The following is a 21,072-nucleotide window of genomic DNA, read 5'->3' as shown; positions in this document are numbered from 1 at the left end:
CCGCCTTGAATAGAGGCTATTCCTGTCCGCGGGAGGGGGCGGATCACCAGTCTTAGATCCTTCTGAGCTAGAGATCTGTCAGGACCCACAAAGGGCCAGACCAAATGACTTTGCGGGCATTAAATGGCCCCTGGGCCTGACGTTCCCCACCCCTGTACTAAACATTGATGGGGAGGCTGGTGCTGGCTGGAAATGTAGGACTGAAATGCTTCCACTCTGAACCCTTCTTATACAAAAAACAAAACTAATCCTGTTATTGCTAGGCCTCACTGTTGGAAATCTGTATTGTGTGGTGAAATGGGGGGGTATTAAAATATAGAGCTGTACCTTAATACAAGATGAACCTCAGTAAATATGAATGCAGAGTGAGGCAGGTCTAAGATCCAAGTCGTATTTCATGAAGCAAACAAATTTCCATTTATCTGTAATGGGTCTACCTGTGAACATTTATAAGAAGATGTGGTGGTGGAAAGTGCTGTCAAGTCACAGCTGACTTATGGCAACCCCGTAGGGTTTTCAAGGCAAGAGATGTTTGGTGGTGGTTTGCCATTGCCTGCTTCCCCATGGGCTGAAACAGTTCTGAGAGATAAAACTCCGTGGGTGCCACAGCTGCACAGCACAGTTTGCCATGGCTTCGCAATGCATTTGAAATACATGTTGACAGTCTCGTGACTGGGGTCCCAGGCTGCCCCCGGGGTCTCTCCCCTGTCCCCCAGGAGCAGTTGGGACTGATTAAGAGGGAGGAGGTGAGAAATTCTCACTCCACTGATGGAAAACACTTCCATCCAAGAAATCTTTCAGTGGATCCAAGCCATAGATTTAACACTATGGGTATTTCCTTTTCCCCATTAAAAACAGCTTCCCCCTTGTATTTTATGGTGCGCTGTACCTGTCTTAGCACTACTTTCGTGAGATATGTTGCAGCTGCATAAAGATGTCAAATTACAAAATGCTTGTCTTCCATATCAGTTGTGGTAGGAACATTCGTATTCTAAACACAACTTTACTTAATCATCTATTTTGAACCAGTATGTAGGAAAAGGTCAGTTTCTTGCTTCTGCATATTTTCCAAGGAAACGTTCGTAATTTCAGGGGAAATCCTGTGTCTGAAACTTCAGTTCGTCTTCAAAGTTCCATAAGTACAAAGTGTTATGTGATGTGACTATCAGAAAACACCTCCTGAGTCATAAAAGCATCAGGTAGCCAGTTCAGTTTACCACATGAAAATATATTGTGACTTTTAAAGTGGCTTTAATGTGCTTTCTTCCTTGAGTGTTCTAAATTAATCTATTAAAGCCAGTATGAGCATGTAGATGCCTTATACCAAATTAGACTATTGGTACATCTAGTTCAGCATTGTCTACTCAGACTAGCAACAGCTGTCTAGGCCTCAGATAGTGTTTCCCAACATCTGGGGATGCTAGGGACTGAATCTGGCACCTTCTGCATACGAAACCTTTGCTCTAACATGAAGCCCTGCTCCATTAGGGTTCAGTGGCTGCAGAAAGTCACTAGAATGTCACGAAGCATATCAGATTTTCTTCAGGCCAATTTTGACCTTTAGACCAAAGACATTCTGACATATGACATTCTTCTGCAATGGAAGCCAGCAGTATGGCTCCTCAACAACATTTCAGGAGTCAACAATTACAAATTAATACTCATTAATAAACATAAACCACTTTCAACTACTTTGCCTTTTAAAGAAATTTGTCATCGTTTCGCATTTTTCTTTCACAGAGTTAAATGGGTGGCCTGAGTTAATCAGGAGATTAGCCCGTTTCCTAGCAACTCTCTGTAGCCTTCCCATCTGATTCCTTAGTTAACCCCAGATGGAGACATGAAGGGATCCACTCACATGTCCTGGTAGGTGACAGTGAAGCCATAGTCCATGTGCAACCTGCTGAACATCTTTGTTTCCACCTACACCCCCCCCCCGCGCACACACGTTCAGAGAGTCAACAATAACTTTTATAGCTAGCCCTTTTTTCTTACTTGTGATGATCTGGTGGTTGCAGAAAGCCACTGGAATGGCATCATGTTCTTTGGCATAGTTATATTTGGCACTGGATTAGACTCTTTACCTTGATTCTCTGCAGTAACAACCCGCAGTTGACACTTCATTTGATCCTGTACATTTGCCAAAACTGTTCTGTTTACTTAAAAAAAAATCCTTCCTTTGCTGCAAAACCTGAGGGCAGCATACACAGTTTCTCACAGTGTACCCAACAACAATCTTTGGAGGTAGGTGAAACTGAGACCCAATATCTTCTTGGTCCCAATCTGCACTTGCTTCTAGTTGGGTTTAAAAAAAAATTAAAGAAATTGGGATTGTGACTAGGACTTTTGATGCTGAGACTGTTACTTCTATGATGCCTGGGTTTTTTGTCAAACCACTATGGCTGGAGATTGGTTGAAACAAGCCTGTTGATACAGGTGCTTTGGCACATTACTCTGTTGGTTTTCTTTTTAACTGCGCATTCACTAGCAGCACCAAGTATGCAGATTGTTTATTTTCCTTTTTGTAGCTTTCTTTTTCTTCTTTCTGTAACTTTTGTTTCCAGTTTTCATTTGTTCTTGTTTTAGGTTGGGGTGAAAATTTTAACTGTATGCATTTGCCTCTCGGATAGTTTTGGAGCTCTTGAACCATAAGCAGAACAACTACTTTGTTTTTTTCCCTTTGGTATTATTCTGATTGGCAGCATTTCTGGCAGAGATGAATAAGAGGAAATGGGGGAAACCTTTATAATTGAATGGCAGGGTTGTTGATCAAGGCCTGTGGTTCCCAATGGTGTTGCATAGTCCACTGGAAACCATCTGTACAAGGAATCTTCACTGGTAGTCTGCATAAACGTTTGGACTGCCTAATTTTGATTCAGCAGTGTTAATTCAAGGAGATGTTGCTACCACAACCAGATGACAGAACATCCCTCATATCAGTGCTTTAAATACGAGGGTTCTAGGAGTGATTGCCAGATTAAATTGATAAGATTAAAGCTTTATATTTTGACCACACTAGTCAAAACTAGCTCCTTCCCACTCCTCGTGGATCCTGTTTGACCATGGCGTCGGCTGTACCCTTAACCAAATAACTCTTGTTCACATATTACTCTCAATAGGGACACTTGGCTGTAGCCAAGGCAGAGATGGTGAATGTTGCAAGGCCAAATAAAATGGGAGCTCTTCATCTGGCTCACAGGGTTTCCCCTTCTGTTCTTTGCCTCCATTGAAACAACCCCTTATTTAGCAGAAAGAAAGGGGGATTTTATAAAGAAAAGTATTTTTATATGAAATGAAACAGCAGGGCTTTGTTTTATAATGAGAAACTCCAACCTCTTCTACAGATTCACATTCATTTCACAAGTGTGGAGACTTAGTGCAGCCAAACAGAATTCCTCTCATGAATGTAGGTTCTAATTATAGGATTCGAGGAACTTGGGTCTGGTCTGAAGCTGGAGGTCTTCCAGGATGTAAGGAAGCACCAGCCCTATTTTAAGGAACACTGAATACAGGCAAATTCAAACCCTTGAATGCACCCTGACCACAACTCCATTGCATCCACAATAAAGTGGGTAGAACTGATCTCTGTCATCTGCAGAGCAGCTGTAATTCTGGGTGATCTCCAGTCCCCTCTTGGAGGCAACCCTAGTTCCCCTGGAAAAAAATGGCTGCTGTGGAGGGTGGAGGCTATGGCATTATATCCCTCTGAGGTCCCTACCCCCTCTGGCTCCACCCATCAAATCACCAGTAATTTCCTTACCTGGAGTTGGCAACCCTCTCTCATTCCCACTCAACAGCTAACCTTCCTTTATCTGCCCCTCTGTCTTAAGCTTTCCTCCACCCCTCCGGCAGCCTCTACCGAGGAGAACTGTGACCCAGTTGTGTGGTGCTGGCTGCTGGGCCAGGCCCCTTGCGAGGGGAATCTCATCTCTCCTCCCCCTCCTCTTCCTGCCCAGCTGCAGCAGGGCTCTGCTGCCACTGCGGATGGGCCCTGAGTGCACCCTACACCCAGCTGGGCTGGTGGGGGTCAGGCATTCTGTGCTCGGCTGGGCTGGAGTACCCCAAGTTTGAAGAAACATCTGTTTGGGGTAAGTGTGCCCCCTATCTGCAGATTTAAGTATCCACAGATGGGGGCACAGTTGGAAATTAGATAGATAGATGATGATAGTGTAGTGTAGTATGATATGGGGTTTATTTGCAGCTGTGTCTATCCCCTTTTCTGATTGACCGTAGCTGTTACCGCACTAGGTATTCCCAGCGATGTATTAAGAGTTTGGAAATGTTATAAAAAATACTGTTCACACTTTCTATGTATTCCCACCAATGTATTAAGAGTTTGAAACTGTTATAAAAAATACTGTTCGCACTTTGTTTGGCGCCTTTAGCAGTGAAGACGTCTTCCAACCATTTTTTAGCCGTGGCATCCAAAAACCCTTTTAAAGCAATGTTTTTAATAACATTTCCAAACTCTTGATACATTGTTGGGAATACCTAGTGCGGTAACAGCCCGTATCAAGTGGCTTTTAAAAATAGGAATACTGGTATACGCGAGGAAACTGTCCGTAGTTTATTTAATGAATCTACAGGCTATCAAATGTGTGCTGGAGTTCCTATCCCTTCCTATAGTGACTTGGTTATGTTTTTGGGGGGAAATTCCCTCTATAGCCAGATGTAAGTCAAGAGGTTGGCACAATTTACAAATAAACTTTATTTCCTACCATGGGTGGGTTAAAAGACTTTTTTTTTGCAAAGAGGCTCAAAGCTATTTACAATTGTATTGAACAGCTGACCCTGGGTACAGACAGTACAAAAATGATATGGTTAATCTGCCGCTAAACTCATAAATGTTAACTATCAGACAAGCTTATTGACTTTTGGTGTAACCCGTAAATGGTTAGTTTTCCTTGTTTACTCCTCAGGAGATACACATTCCCTGGGTCTCTAATTAGGACCTTTGAGAGGAACCTAGTCTGACTTATTAGTCTGACTTATTTTTGTCAGCCGTAGAGAAACTAAATTCTGTGTGTGAACCCCTCACCCAGCAACCTCACTTTTTTTTAGCTTGCCTCCTCAGAAGCAGGACTCTGAGACCTTGGATTTCCTAAACTAGCACATCTGGCAGTTAATCTCTGAGTTCATTTGTTTCCTACATAGAAAATACACTTATCAGTTATCTCAAAGCACATGTTCTCAGTTTCTCAAAGTTAACCCACACTTCGATGCAACAGATCAAGATGTAGGTCGGCAGGACAGCCAAATCCAAGAAAGAAGACAAAGTATGCATTGAGTAAAACAGATGACATTCATGCGTTCCCCCCAATTTAGACGAATTCTCATTAAAAGTCCCTGAAACTTACACTAGCATTACCAAGACTGTAAAGCCAAGCATTTGAAGTGCAGGAAATTCTTTCATGCACGCTAACCAAACCCTTGGGATAGAAGCATAAATATAGGCATGCGTGCATAGATTTTAGGGAACAGAAAGATGTGCCTCCATCAATGCCATATCCTTCCCACCCTTCCTTTCCCTTTTGAATAGGGAACAGGAGCAGGGTGTGAAACTCAGATTCCACCAACAATCTAAACATCTGGCAGCCAGCCGAGTTTCTGTTTATATAATACAGGAGACTTCAGTTCTTCAGAAGTGAATGAATCTTGGGAAGGATCTAAGCTCTGTATAATTTGCAGCACTGCAGAGGGAAAAGGAAGGTCCAGAATAAATATATGCTCTGTATGTCAGATATTGTTCAGTAGTTTTCTGTGTGTATGCAAATCCTGCCTGTGGAGCCCTGTGAGGAAAGCTAGTAAGGAGCTTCTAGAGGTTATTTTTGAAAAAGAAGGCATGTCACACCATTGGTCTGTCAGAATCAGAACTGGTTACTGTGACTGGCAGCAGCTCAATAGGGACTTTATGTTAGATCATCTACTACCTGATAGGGAATGGGGACCTTCTGCATGCAGGAGACAGAAAGTTTATTTCATATGGCCATAGGCTATCACAATCAGGAGAAAAAAATGAATCAGAGATGTGTGTGTGTGTTAAGTGCCGTCAAGTCGCTTCCAACTCATGGCAGCCCTATGAATCCATGTCCTCCAAAATGTCCTATCTTTGACAGCCTTGCTCAGAACTTGCAAATTGAGGGTTGTGGCTTCTTTTATTGAGTCAATCCATCTCTTGTTGGGTTTTCCTGCTGCCCTCAACTTTTCCTAGCATGATGGTCTTTTCCAGTGACTCTTGTCTTCTCATAATGTGACCAAAATACGATAGCCTCAGTTTAATCATTTGAGCTTCCAGGGTCATTAAAAACAAGAATAAACAAAGATTACAATTAAAACAAATTAAAATGAGTTTAAAGTACAGTAGAAATCCCTAGCCTGATGACACAAATACATAATACAAATTTATAATACAAATACATCTATATGCACCCGCTCGCCAACTTGTCTGGAGTTTCGGGCTGGGATGTCACTAGTATGCTGATGAGATCCAGTTATATCTTTGATGGGGGGCCATCCAGATGCCGCCATGGAACATCTGGCCAGGTGTTTGGAGGCTGTGGTGGGGTAGTTAAAGCAGAGCCGGCTGAAGCTAAATCTGTTGAAGATAGTGGTCCTGTGGCTTGGCCGGGGGGGGGGGGATGGGGGTGTGGGCTGCCTGCTCCCAGCTCTTGACAGGATGCAATTAACAGCAGATATATCCGTCAAGAGCCTGGGGGTGACTGGGGATGCCTCCCTTACAATGGAGGCACAGGTCACCAATACAGCCACGGTGGCATTTTACCAACTCCGCCAGATTAGGCTGCTGGTGACCTACGTCTCTCGACTCAACCTAGCCACAGTGATCCATGCAACGGTCACCTCCAGGCTAGACTACTGTAACTCGCTCTATGCAGGGCTGCCCTTAAGACTGATTCGGAAACTTCAACTGGTCCATAATGCAGCGGTGCAGGTCCTTGCGGGGACCCCTTGGAAGGCACATATTTAACCCGTGCTCTGCCAGCTGCACTGGCTCCAGATTGAGCACTGAATCAGGTTTAAGGTTTTGGTGTTAACCTTTAAAGCCCTAGACTGTCTGGGACTGTTGTACCTGCAGGACCGCCTCTCCTGATACAAATACATAATACAAATTTATAATACAAATACATCTATATGCACCCCCTTACCAACTTGTCTGGAGTTTCGAGCTGGGATGTCACTAGTATGCTGATGACACCCAAAGAACACTTCTTCGCTCATCTGGAGAAAATCTTCTGGTGATCCGTAGCCCAAAAATTACCCAGCTGTCCGCAACCTGGGCCAGGGCCTTTTTGGCTCTGGCCCCGGCATGGTGGAGCGCTATGCCCAGGGAGGTTCGAGCCCAGTTGGATCTAAAACCAATTCCGCAGGGCCTGTAAAACTGAGCTATTCTGCCAGGCATATGGTTGAGGACAGCAATGGTTTTCCATCTGGCTGGTCTCCCGTTCTCTTTTTCTTCCTTCTCTGTCTCTGCTATTTTCCCACATATAAGACAATTTGTTATTGTTGCTTGTGTTGTGCTATTATTATGGATGTAGCTGCTGCTGTGACTGTAAGGGCTCCTGGATTTATTGTTGTATTTTATGTAATTATTTACTGATTTTAGATTGTTTTAAAAGGTTGTGAGCCACTCTGAGCCTGGCTCGTCCAGGAAAGGGCAGCCTAACAATCAAATAAATAAATAAAATAAATAATAAATAAGACATACTATAATGGGTCAGGTGTCAAGTGGCTATTGCCCTTCTGCTTGCAGAGTAGATGCTCTACCACTGAGCCACACAAGACCTATAGTTAACTTCCTGGCAAGGCTAGAAAAAACTGGATTAGTCTGCAGTTGAGTAAAGCTTACTGAAGCTCATTTAAATGGCTAATGAGAAATTTCCCAAGGAGGAAGTTACTGCTGCTGTGGGTGGGTGGGATTTTGTTGTTTTATAATTGACGACTTGTCTGTTTCATTTGGATCCCTTCTTGCTACAGGAGATCTTGTGCCTTCGGGAGGTGGTTCAGCTGTTACTAAAGGGTTCTATGTGGTGATCTTAGGGCCGCCTTGACTCCCTGGTTTTGGGGGACACATTCATGTGGAGAAGTATTGTTTGTAAGATTATCGCTCAATTCTAGCTTCCATTCTGGCAGTGGGATGGTAACAGCTGGAAAGCTTTCTGCCACAATCATGGGAATTCTTACCAGGAAGCTGGTTTGATTCTTCCTTGAGTGGTGGAGAAAGTTGGCATATAAAAACCAACTCTTCTTTTTCTTCTTTACTCTGAATCTGGTGAATAACTGATAACATCCGGTTTAGAATGGTAATCTGAAAGGGGCCTATGGGTGAAAACACATGGTCTCTTTAGCCTCCTTTATTCCCTGTTTCAGCCAGGATTCAGCCAGGATCGAACACATGCATTTTTGCCGAACGTGCATTCGATCCTGGCTGAATCCTGGCTGAAACAGGGAATAAAGGAGGCTTAAGCGACCATGCATTTTCACCCTATCTCTCAGGAGAGTCACATAATTAAAGGTCTGGTTCATGCATTACATAAGGATTCCATGCAACGTATGATGTGAAATACAGTATGCCTAACTGAGGGGAAAATAAGTCATTTATATGTCTTTTCAAAGGGTTAATTTAAAATAGATGGTAGGATGCCAGAGCAAAACATTTTCCTCACCCTGTTTTAGAGGCTCTGACTTGTTTTCCAAATTTTGATTCCTCTAGCAATGTGCATCTGAAGTTTGCCCATATACCAGAAGAGATCAGCTACTTCAAAACAAGGGCAGAGGACTTACCATGGAGAGTAGAGCAGAGAAATGTTATTCATTTAGTTACTGCTGTGGTTCCCCTTAAAATGTTCTTCTTTCCAGCCACTGACAAAAATTGAAACTAGTCTGATCAAAATATCTTGTTCAGTTTCATTTCTAATTTCTTCTATACTTGGTTTCAGTTTCTACGTTGCCTCTGATTCTGACAAGATGCTCAGCCACAGTATTTCAGAAGAGTTGACAGCCAACAAAACTGTATTTAAGATTGTAAAGAGTTGCTCAGGGAACTGGGGTCCAAATAAGGGACAGATAAATCTGGATATAAAATCAGTTCTATCACCATACCATTTAATTTCACATGAATGGATACAGTTCTACTAGACACGATAATACCTCTCCGAATTGATATATTTTAACTATAACATTAAAATAATCCTTTAAAAAACGTTGGTGGGAAAAGGTTTTAAAAACTGCCCCAAGGATTAATATTTATTTCGTGTGTGTGTAAAGTGCCGTCAAGTCGCAGCCGACTTATGGCGACCCCTTTTTTTTGGGGGGGGGGGTTCATACAGGTGGTTTGCCAGTGCCTTCCTCTGCACAGCAAACCTGGTATTCCTTGGTGGTCTCCCATCCAAATACTAACCAGGGCTGACCCTGCTTAGTGAGATCTGACGATATCAGGCTAGCCTGGGCCATCCAGGTCAGGGTAATATTTATATTAGATGGAACTAAATTTTATTAAGCGTGAAATATTTTGTATTCTAGTTTGTAATTCAGGATTTGTTCAAAACTCTAAGCAAAAAGCCTAAAGTAATCATCATACAACGGTTTGTTTGCAAAGTAAAAAACTAAAGCTATTTGATATTCACAAAGTGAATGCTCAGCTCCTACAGAAGTCATTGCAAATGTAACCGTTCCACAAAGGATACACAAAGTGAATGCTCAGCTGAGCATTCACTTTGTGTATCCCTTGTGGAACGGTTACATTTGCAATGACTTCTGTTTATTCTAACTATATCCTCTATAGATTTTAAGTCATATGGACTATTGCAATTGCCAATGGATATAGTTATAAGATTTATCCCTAAGGGGAAGAAATGAATTTTTGAATTTTGTGTATACCTTTTGAACTGCATGAATTGAATGGAACTGATGAAGAATGAAACGATCGTCTTCCTTTCATACTAGTCTTTTACACATTTGCTGAGTTCTTGTGACCAACTATTGGAATCTTCTTGGATTTATGTACCCTTATGGACTATTGAATAAAATATATATATACATACCTTTGTGGATTATTGAAATACTATTTTATATAGTTGTATGTTTGTCCTTTTCCACTATTGTATGCATTGATTACATTTTGATGTTTCACTCATTTGTGTTGTATTAATTAGTACCTGGAGGTTAGCAAAACAAGAGAAAAAAGAGCACCTCCGTGCTAATACCATAAGGTTTGGAAACTGGCACTGGAAAAATTCAGTACAATGATACAAAATATGTATTGTGTTTCAAAACAATTCAACAAGTACAATGGACTACAAAAAGTGACAATAAACAATATATATACAAAATATACAAGGCGTGTTTGATGCAGTCAATAAATAGTACAATCTTCTTAGTATATATATGTAGGAAAATAGTTTGAAAAGTCCATCAGGTACATGTATAAATGATCACAAAGTCTTCATTAAGCATGATGGGTGGGGGACAGCCGTTTCAAGAATATTTCTTCAGCCCCATTTCCAATCCTACATTAAATATAATACATTCTATCATGGATACTTGTAAGTATAAGATATATGAATTAATTTTAATTAAGTGAAGCTCATAGAAATTTCATGATAGAATGTATATACTAAGAAGATTGTACTATTTATTGACTGCATCAAACACGCCTTGTATATTTTGTATATATATTGTTTATTGTCACTTTTTGTAGTCCATTGTACTTGTTGAATTGTTTTGAAACACAATACATATTTTGAATCATTGTACTGAATTTTTCCAGTACCTGGAGGTTGGCAACCCTAGTTTGTAGAGATTAGTAAAAAAACCTGAGGCATACGTTTTGGTGTTTGTTGTCACATGCAATAGGTATCTGCATTACTGCCTGTTTTGTTGTTGTTGATGTTAGAAAACAAAACACTGAATAGTCCCAAGATGCTATCTGAGGCTGTACAAAAGCTGAATAATTCTGATGCGGCCCTTTATTGTGTGTGTATGTGTATTTTCTTGACTGTTGATTTGCCAGGGTTTATTAGTGGAAGTTGTTTGCACACTGCTACTCCTTGGAAAAGATAAGGCTTTGAGCCCTGTAGGCTGCAGGAGACAGGCACACTAATGGAGGTGTGTTTCACACTGTGTTCCGTTTAGAATACTGGTTTGTGTACACTTAAATTTACGCAACAGGGCTTGGCATGCCTGCTAATTGCCTCTGGGCAAAATTTATGACTCCTGACTCATTTCCTACCTTTTATATACCAGCTTGAGGCACTAGCCTCCTGGTGGGTGTAGGTCAAGTCTGAGAAATGCAGCATTTGCAAGGAAACAGCAGGAAGAGCTCTTTGGGGAAAGATCAGGGGTCTGTGTGTCACACTCTTCTTCCAAGAGGCTCATTAGTATACAAGGAGGCCATCACATCTCTCCACCCATTAATAAAATGGGCCTGTCACATGTGATCCCAGAACAGGTCTAGGGCATCAAAATGGATTCTGTCATAGCAGGTGCTGTTTTTCCTCTCTCTCTGCATCTCTGTGCCAGAAAAAAGCTTTACTTACTGATCTTCAGAATTTATCTTAGCAATCAAAGGAGTACACAAGAACATAAGAAAAGCCATGCTGGATCAGACCAAGGCCCATCAAGTCCAGCAGTCTGTTCACACAGTGGCCAACCAGGTGCCTGTAGGAAGCCCCCAAACAAGACAACTGCAGCAGCACCATCCTGCCTGTGTTCCACAGCATTTAATATAATAGGCATGCTCCTCTGATCCTGGAGAGAATAGGTATGCGTCATGACTATTATCCATTTTTACCTGTAGCCATGAATAGCCCACTCGTCTATGAACGTGTCCACTCCCCTCTTAAAGCCTTCCAAGTTGGCAGCCATCACCACATCCTGGGGCAGGGAGTTCCACAATTTAACTATGTGTTGTGTGAAGAAATACTTCACACAACACATGTCACATCATGACATTTGCTAGGCAAACTATGTTTACAGGGTTGTTTACCATTGCCTTCCCCAGTCGTCTACACTTTACCCCCAGCAAGGTGGGTACTCATTTTACCAACTTTGTAAGGATGGAAGGCTGAATCAATCCTGAGCTGGCTACCTGAACCTGACTTCTGTCGGGATCGAACTCAGGTCGTGAGCAGAATTTTGACTGCGGTTCTGAAGTATCTTCAGGATCATTTGCTCCCTTGTGGACTTCCCATTAGTTAAGATCTAAATGAGAGGCTCTTCAAGAAAGGTTACGTGGAGAGTCAGAGAGCGGGCTTTTTCTGTGCCCAAATTATGGAAAGTCAAGTTGGCCTGGCACCTACAGTAATATCAATTGATGTCCACCCTGCTTTACCTTTTAAATACGTACAGTTTTTAGGCAGGTCACTTCCTCTCCCAGTCGATAGCATTGTTTCTGGGCTGTCACATTTGTTTTAACCAGATAGTACTGTTGATCTTGATTTTTAGTAAGGGCCTCTCGGCAGAAAGGCAAAATTTAAAATTTCCATAAGTGAATAGCTGAATGCTATTTTATAGGATTTAAAATAACCAGAGTCTTAATGCTGGAAAGAGTGAGGCACTTCATTGCAACCTGACTATAATGAGAACTCCACAGTTGATTTGCATTTACGTTTGTACTTCACACACCCAACTGTAATTGCTTGTATTTCCTGGACAGATGGTTAAAGAAGAGCTCCGTTGTTTAAAGTTCAGTGGCAGTAGAAACCCACAGTTCCTACATGTTGCTTCTGTGCCGCAGGTGGTGGGGGCAGCTTGAGGCAGTCTGTCTTAAACTTTGGCCAAAAATGCATGGTCCCTTAACCCACTTTATTCCCTGTTTCAGCCAGGATCAACTTTACCCGGGCTGGGGGGGAAGCTGTACGCATTACCTTGAAAAGCAGGGACGAAACTGTGCCAATCGATCCATTTAAACAGAAAGTGCGGGAGACATGAAGTTCCTGTTTAGTTTGGCACACACACCCACGCCTCCGGTGATTGGTCGTTTCAGATTGACCAATGAGGGCCAGGTATATGCCAGGAGATGGAAAATGACGGATATACCACATAAATCGGAGTGGATTGAAAAAATGATGGAATTAGTAGAAATGGCAAAACTTACAGCGTCGATAAATCAAAAGGACGATAATGAATTTGCAAAAGAATGGGAGGCATGGTCTAATTATTGTAGAAATGAATTTAAGTGTGATATTAACAAACATATTTTGATCATAATTTTGATCTAATTCAGAGCGGATGTATTGGATACGGATGTTTCTGTTATAATTGAATTAGATAAATAATACAAAGAGAGAAACAATGTAATTTAAAGGATAAGAGGAGGGGAGAGGGGAGGTTAAAGAATTATACTTTTTAATATGTGAAATAAAATGTATAATGATTTGGAAAAAATAAAAAAAATATTTAAAAAAAAGTCTAATGAGGGCCTTCCCTGCCCCGGGAAACGACCAATCACCAGGGGCGGGGGTGTTGCAAGCTAAACAGGAACTGTGCACGTCTCCCACACTTTCTGTTTACATGGATGGATTTGCACACAGTTTCATCCCTGCTTTTCAAGGTAATGCGTACAGTTTCCCCCCAGCCCGGGTCAATTTGATCCTGGCTGAAATGGGGAATAAAGTGGGTTGAGGGACCATGCGTTTTTGGCCTTTTTGAACTCAGCCCCCTGTCCAAATACCAGCTATCTCTCTGCTGGCAAACTATAGAGAGAGCCTTGTACCCAGTGAAGTGCATAAGCAAAGACAGTTTTCACCGGAGCAGGAAAACCCTCCAAAGCCCAGAAAAGATGGTGCCTACAAAGTGAAACTTCAGTTGAAACTTGAGTAGGGAAGGATGTGGTTCTGGCTACCACAGGTGCCTTCCCCTCTGGCGATTTGTCCTCACCTGCTGTCTGACACCTGGCCTGTCTCGGTACTGCCTTGGATGCAGTAGCAGCTACATGACCAGATCTCAGCTGGCAGGAGAGGAATGCTTAGCTTGTCTCAGGATCCTCTCCTCCTTTGGAACTTCGTGCTACCTTTCCAGAAGTTTTGTGTCAGGTCATTCAGCCCCATGCCCAACCCAGAGAGAGGGACTTGCGCCAGAGTTTGAGCCCTTACGGCTAATGGGAACTGGTAGCAAGAACTTTCACTTATTATTGGTGTTCCAGTAGAACAGGCTGTTGTCCAGTGAAGGAAAAATATTCCATCTAGGATGTGTCAAAAAGGGCTCTGCATTTGTAAACTTTATAGTGTTTTTTGAGTGAGCATCTTGATAGGAAAAGGCTGGCCTGTTTTGCTGCGGCTCATGGAAGGCAGCCTTTTGCTTGTCTTGTGGTAACAATTCTGGCATGGACTAACAGTGCAATCCTATACAGAGTTACACCTTTCTAACACCATAGAAGTCAGTGGGCGTAAAAAGAGGTACTTCTGCTTAAGATGGCATTGTAAGCCTTCATGGAGGGAGAGGTAGTAATTCCAGCAGATTGTGCAACAGGCTTTTACGTATAACCCCCTGCTGCCTTTGCGGGACAAAAGGAAGAAATTCTGGGCTGCTGGCTTTGAGGGATAACAGAAGCTTCTATTTCTGTTACCTAACTCAGCTATCAGGTTGCTAATTTATTTTCATGTATCAGTGCTGCTTCTAGTATCACATTTCGGCTGTCATGAAGATGCTTGGAAAAACAATGGAATCTTCAGTACAAAAGGTCTAACTCAAATTACAGACTTCCCTTAGCTCCAGTACAGTTTTGAGTCTTGCTGCAGAACCCCCCACACTCCCATGTTAGGCTTTGGCTCACTAAGCCATTGGGCTTTGGCCTGGTAAGTGTTGGGGGCTGGAGTTTTCTCCCCAAGAGTGGTTTGCCATTGCCTGTCTCCTATACTGGTCATTCTTTTCCTTCAGCACAGAGTCTGCTTAAAGGTTGCCATAGAGATCAATCAAGAATAATGTCAGAAATGGAATAGTCCTATTAACCATAACTGTTTTGCCCATGGCTACTAGCCAGCAAACATTCCTAGAAATGTCTCCTGTGAAAGAATGATGACCAAACAGCCTTTTCCTCGGTTGGTTTTTTGTTTTTTTGCAGCCAAGCCACAGCTGAATTATGGCAACCCTGTAGGGTTTTCAAGGCAAAAGACATTCAGAGGCAGTTTGCCATTGTCTGCCTCTGCATCATGACCTTGGTATTCCTTGGAGGACTCCGATCCAAATACTATCCAGGCTCAAGGATGAGTGTGTGTAACTGGCCGAAGGTCACCCAGCAAGCTTCCATGGCACAAGTAGGGATTTGAAGCTGGGTTTCCCAGGTCCTCGTCCGACTCCTTTACCGCTGTACCACTCTGGCTCTCATGCAATTAATATACAATTTCCCAATATCTAAAAGTGTAGAACAGTCAGCTATTGTTCATACTATTGCTTTTGAAAATGCTGTTTTGCTGGACCACATGTACACACACATGTAAATATACTTTGTATTCACTTGCATCAAGAGCTGAAAATATTTAGGGTTTACGTGTGAATTGACAAGTTTACAGTGCCATTGTAGGCAGAGTTACATCCTTCTAAGTTCATTGAAATCAATCTGAGGAGCCCCTGGTGTTAGGGAGCAGTCCCAAGCATGTCTATGTGGAAGTAAGTCCCATGCTATTCAACGGGTCTTACTCTCAGGAAAGTGTTCTTAGAATTGCAGCCTTAATTTTCTTTTGGAAGAAAATTAATTTTCTTTTGGAAGAATTTATTTTGGAAAATTAAGCCCTCCAAAGATGGTTTGCCATCTTTAGCAGTAGTTGCTTTGAAACTCTTGACCTAAGCAGCTAGAAAATACAGAAATGGTGAATGCCATGGCAAGCTATGCAAATCTAACCATGAGAATCAGAATTCTTTGGATAGTACAATGGCCTAATAAGTGATTGGTTTCTTTTCTTTTGGGCAATATGTTGACCAAGCAAGGACAACACAGTTTAGTGATTCCCAGGGGACTTTATTGTTGTTGGTATGCAATGTAGCGTAAGTAGGTGTAACTGTTGATTTACCCTGAATTCAATTCTTTATTTAGCCATGATCTCACCAGCGTAGCATGCTTTACTGTTTTCTTGAAAGATGACATAACATTCACTTAAAGGCTAGCACATTCCTGATTCATGAAAACATTTACATACAATATATGCCATCTAAAATTACACTGCTTTCTTTTTACTGATGCATAGTATTATTTGCTTATTGTCCAGCCTTATGGTATATAACACATATAATGTATGATTTCCTCCTTTCTGTAGTGTAAACAAAGAAATAAAAGCAACTTGGCATCATTTAGCTCAAAGTCTAAAGTGCTTTACAACCTGCACCTATTAATGTTTACTGAAAATAAATCCCAGTGAGTTCAATGGATCATCTCCAATTAAGAGTGCACTTGATTACGGCCTGATCTTATGCAGGTTTACTAGGAAGTAAATCCCATTGAATTTGATGTTTATTTATTTCAAATATTTATGCCCTGTCTCTCTTCAAAACTGTAATCAAGGCAACCTACAGCATATTAAAGTTTCAGAAACCAATTGAATTCTTTAAAATGCCAACTTAAAAACAACGTTAGCCCAACCTTTTTGCATATCAGACTAAAAGAACAGCCTGAAAAATAGGAGCTTTCCCAACAATAGAACACCCCAGACTAAAAAAAAAGGTGTGGTAGTTAAAAACCCACTGTAATAAAACCCATCTCCCAATAAATGTGCATAGAAGTGCCGCTGAAGCACTGTTGCCTTCTACTGCAAAGAGTTTAAAGCATACGCTTACCTCTCCCGTTGGAATCTGGCTTTGAAAAGGGCTTAACTTTTAATTTTGACATGGGTGTAGCCTTAGCTGAAATTTTGGTGAAATTGTTAACTGTACACATACGGGTACTCTTGAGCAATGCCTTTTTTTTGTAAAAGAAAAGATGCCAGTACCTCATATATAACCTTATTTATAGAGTTGTGACAATTTCCACAAATTTCTCCTCAGGACTTGGGAGAAATCTGCCAAGTGTTTTGTGAAAGTGTGTAGGGCCAGCAGGACTTTTGCCTAGCAGGGCTTCTGATTGGCCAATGGAGATCTGATTGGCTGTGCAGATTTCTTTTTAAAAAATTGTGTTTGGCTGCAGCTGCGACTATAGCTCAAGGATCTTCAATTATGTGGTTGAAGGTAAACTGTACATATGCAAGAAAATAGTTCATTTTGAGAGGCATCCCGTTAAGTAGACCTTCTGCCCAAAATGTTGAAGAGTTACTATTAGAGTTATGCATAACCTCACTACCTGACATTTTGTGGTGGGCTCCGCCTCCTGTGGCAGCCATTTTGTGATTGTACCCACCATCCTGTAGCAGAATTCCAAAGGTACCAGGCTCAAAAAGGTTGAGGACCTCTGTTCCAAAGATTGCTGCTGTAGATTAAAGTTTAGCCAAATGGGAAGACGGTCATTGCCGTCATCTTTGTTGGGCTTGTCCTATGAATGAGCTGGGCCTTTATTTACCAAAGTTGTCAGTTTGATGTTGAATATTGCCATTAAAGAGAAACAGGTCTAATTGTCTAACCGGGAGATCATTTATCAGTGCTTTCTCTTCTACCCAGGTCAAAATGCCAGTGGAGAGAATGAGGATGCGGCCATGGCTGGAGGAGCAAATACACTCAAACAAAATCCCAGGTCTCAAATGGCTAAATGAGGTGAGGCATGCCTGCGTTTTCAAACAGTGATTTTTTAAAAAAACATTGGATTTGGATGCTACTCTTAGGGCTTTGGGGGCTATTCTAAACTGACCTGTTAGTTGATGCCTAGAAGTTATGCCTAGAAGTTAAAGGCTTACTTTATGTTGTTAAAATTTTATATTGCAGAATATTATGTGTGCTCAGAGCAAGTTATAGCCAGTCTCTCAGGCATGTATATTTTCATCCCAAAGGGTCTAGGCAAATAATAAGGGCTTCAGAAATAAAAATGCCACGAACAGTACAAATGCTTCCTTTATAATCTCAGTAATGTGCAACCAACAGTACCTTGATTGGAATGTGATTAAATGCATACACATCATATTTGAGGTGGTATGTCTTTTGGGGACGTTTTGGCTTATGGGGTTTTCAAGGCAAGAGACTGACAGAGGTGGTTTGCCAGTGCCTTCCTCTGCACAGCAACCCTGGACTTCCTTGGTGGTCTCCCATCCAAATACTAACCAGGGCTGACCCTGCTTAGCTTCTGAGATCTGGCGAGATCAGGCTAGCCCAGGGGTCGGCAATCTCATTAGTCAAAAGAGCCAAATATCAACAGTACAACGATTGAGATTTCTTTTGAGAGCCAAATTTCTTAAACTTAAACTATATAGGTAGGTACACTGTTTATTAACTTAATACACTTTAATTAAAGTTTTAAGTCTTAATTAAACTATAGGTACACTGAATAAAACTTGATATCATACTTAATAGTGATCTTATTTATTGATAAAAATTAAATTGTAAGTCCCTGCCATTTCCCCCTCCCCATCCAGAGTCCTCGTCTGGAGTCCTGGTCTACTGCCATAAAAGCCTATTGGTGCACCTGGCCTCCGGCTTGAGTCCCATTGGGAGGCCAGGTCTACCCACTGGCTTTCTTGGCAGTAGACCTGGCCTCCAGAGGCCCATAGAAGCCAATTGGTAGACCTGGCCTCTGAAGGGGGACTTTTTCCCCTCCTCGAGTCCAGGTCTACTGCCAAGAAAGCCAGTGGGTAGACATGGCCTCCCAATGGGACTCAGCCGGAGGCCAGGTCTACCAAAGGAAGCCCGCCCCACCCAACAGCTGATAGGAGGGGGGGCAGGAGCCGCCGAGGCACCCACCCAGCAATCACGCGGCTAGAGGGGAGGGGAGGCTTTAGCCTCCCAACCATTGAGGGAAAGGGAAAGGGGGACCCGGCCATTCTCCACGGCGGCGGGGGGGGGGGGAGAGACAGAGCGCCCGCTCTCCGGCTCTCTATCTCTCTCAGGCTCGCCGGCTCCGCAGCCCGGCTGCCTGCGCAAGTGGGCGCAAGAGCAGGGGCTCCGAACCAAGTTTGGAGAGCCACACTCAACCGGCCAAAGAGCCGTATGCGGCTCTGGAGCCGCAGTTTTGAGACCCCTGGGCTAGCCTGGGCCATCCAGGTTATGTAACTGAAAACTAATGTTACCCTTGACCGAAGAACGGTACACTCCTTCTATCTGGGATGGTCGTCCTCTTCCACCAAGTGCACAGCTTTGGGAGGGACGCACATGAAGCGGTGAGGGAGGTTAGGGGACACCCGCCTAGCTAGCCAGATCAGCCGAATCAACCTTGGCGATCGATGGGGTGACAGATGTCGCAGCCAGATCGCTTGTTGACTTAGTACTTTAATCTCTTGCCTTTTTTCCCCCATCAAGGATATCAAGGCCATCTATCAGGAACTCCATTTCGGCTCCCAGCCAAGCACTGACCAGATGCAGGCCTGATTAGCTTCAGCGTGGGTCATGTGTGTTCAGGCTGTTTAAGACAGTCTGTAGGTTAATAATTGTTGATGTTTCCCATTTGTTTCCTTTTCCAGGAAAAGAAGATTTTTCAGATCCCATGGATGCATGCCGCAAGACATGGGTGGGATGTTGAAAAAGATGCACCTTTATTTAGAAACTGGGCTATTCACACGGGTTAGTTTTTTTTTGTCCTTTCAGTAATACTGTTTTCTAGTTTGCTTTTTCATGTGATCACCCTGATCCTGCCTCCCATCTGTAGTGCAACTAATACATGGGGCTCTTGTGTCTACTTCCACTGGAAGGGAAGTAGCCTCATGCCTACATCTGTGACTGCAAAGAGTCAGATGCGCATCAAAAAGTGACCCGGTGCCCGCTCTCTGATGATGGGTCAAATGTTGTAAATTCAAAGGGTTCAGAGTATCTCAGCTGAATTGTAAAAGTTTGGATCAAGCGCTACGCAGGCAGAGACATAAGTAGTATCATTCCGCGTGCACAAGATCGCATGCAACACCAAGTGCTTTCCTCCCTATATATTATAGTGCCAAGAAATACCTGGCAAAGCATCTTGCGCAAGCAGAAAAGCAGTTTGGGACACACTGTGATAAACTTAGGACTAATGTGAGGTTTTTCCACACTTCTGCTTGCACAGGAACCCTAGCATATGCGGAAATCTTCTGGTGGATCCGAGCCAGTATCTTGATATTAAGGGACAGTAGCTCTCCAGGGTATCAGGCAGAGGTCTTTCACATCACCCCCGGGGGTTGTTGAAGGAGAATGTTATCCCCATCCCATCCAGAGTGGGGATCAGCTCCAGAAGTTGTTTCTTGGTCAGGGGCTTGGCCCAAGGAAGCTAAGTAATAGAGGTCTTTGAACATATACAGAAAGCCTTCCCTACTAACTGCACAGCCCCAAGCAGTTTGCAGTTAAATGTTCTGCAGTAAATTGTACACAAAAACTGTTTGCTACAGCTGCAGTGTCTTAATAACCAGCAAAAGTAATCATTAACCCTTTTTGCAGAACACATGCAATTCCCAGTGGTGCAGGAGAAACAGGAGAAAGGCAATCAAAGGCGAGAGAAGTTCATTCCAAGGATATTAACTCCAGAACTTAATCCACAGAGAAAAGACTGACTATGAGTCACTTCAGTTTCCAAGTTTCGATAAGGCATGAAACGTTTGCAAAATCGTGCAGGAGGTCTTTGGTGTCACCGAAGCTGACACATGCACGCCAAAAGCTCACTCAGCTTTATGCAATAGGTCAGGGGTGTCAAACATAAGGCCCAAGGGCTGGATCCAGCTCCTTGAGAGCTCTTATCCAGCCAGCTGAGGCAGCCACACACACCCTCAACTCTCAATCTGGGCTGGCGAGGCATGGCCCAGCCCGACCAAGTGATATTTATGTCATATCCGGCCCTCATAACAGTTGAGTTCGGCAATAGGTTGTATTAATTTGTAAGAGGCTGGGCCCATGATGACATTGCCTGCAAATTGGGGTGTCTTAGAAAGCACACGCCTGGAGCTAATTTGTCCTTGCTCCAGGTACTCGAGCTAATAGTTACTTACATGCTTGACGTTAAGCCCAATTCACACTGAGGTTTCCTCATAA

General features: G+C 42.8%; 1 protein-coding gene across 1 annotated transcript in view; it reads left to right on the top strand.

Moving 5' to 3' along the window:
• Nucleotides 1-21,072, top strand: part of IRF2 (interferon regulatory factor 2) — a 41,011-nt gene that overhangs the window by 8,529 nt on the left and 11,410 nt on the right. Inside the window, exons 2-3 of the mRNA XM_056855910.1 lie at nucleotides 17,596-17,688; nucleotides 19,542-19,641. Coding sequence (XP_056711888.1) covers nucleotides 17,602-17,688; nucleotides 19,542-19,641 — 187 coding nt within the window. The 5' untranslated portion in view covers nucleotides 17,596-17,601. The remainder of the gene's footprint in view (nucleotides 1-17,595; nucleotides 17,689-19,541; nucleotides 19,642-21,072) is intronic.

Source organism: Euleptes europaea, chromosome 9 (assembly GCF_029931775.1).
Source record: "Euleptes europaea isolate rEulEur1 chromosome 9, rEulEur1.hap1, whole genome shotgun sequence".
In the NCBI taxonomy this organism is placed as follows: Eukaryota; Metazoa; Chordata; class Lepidosauria; order Squamata; family Sphaerodactylidae; genus Euleptes; species Euleptes europaea.
The sequence above is the reverse complement of the archived record's forward strand: the minus strand, read 5'-3'. Positions and strand labels throughout refer to the sequence as shown.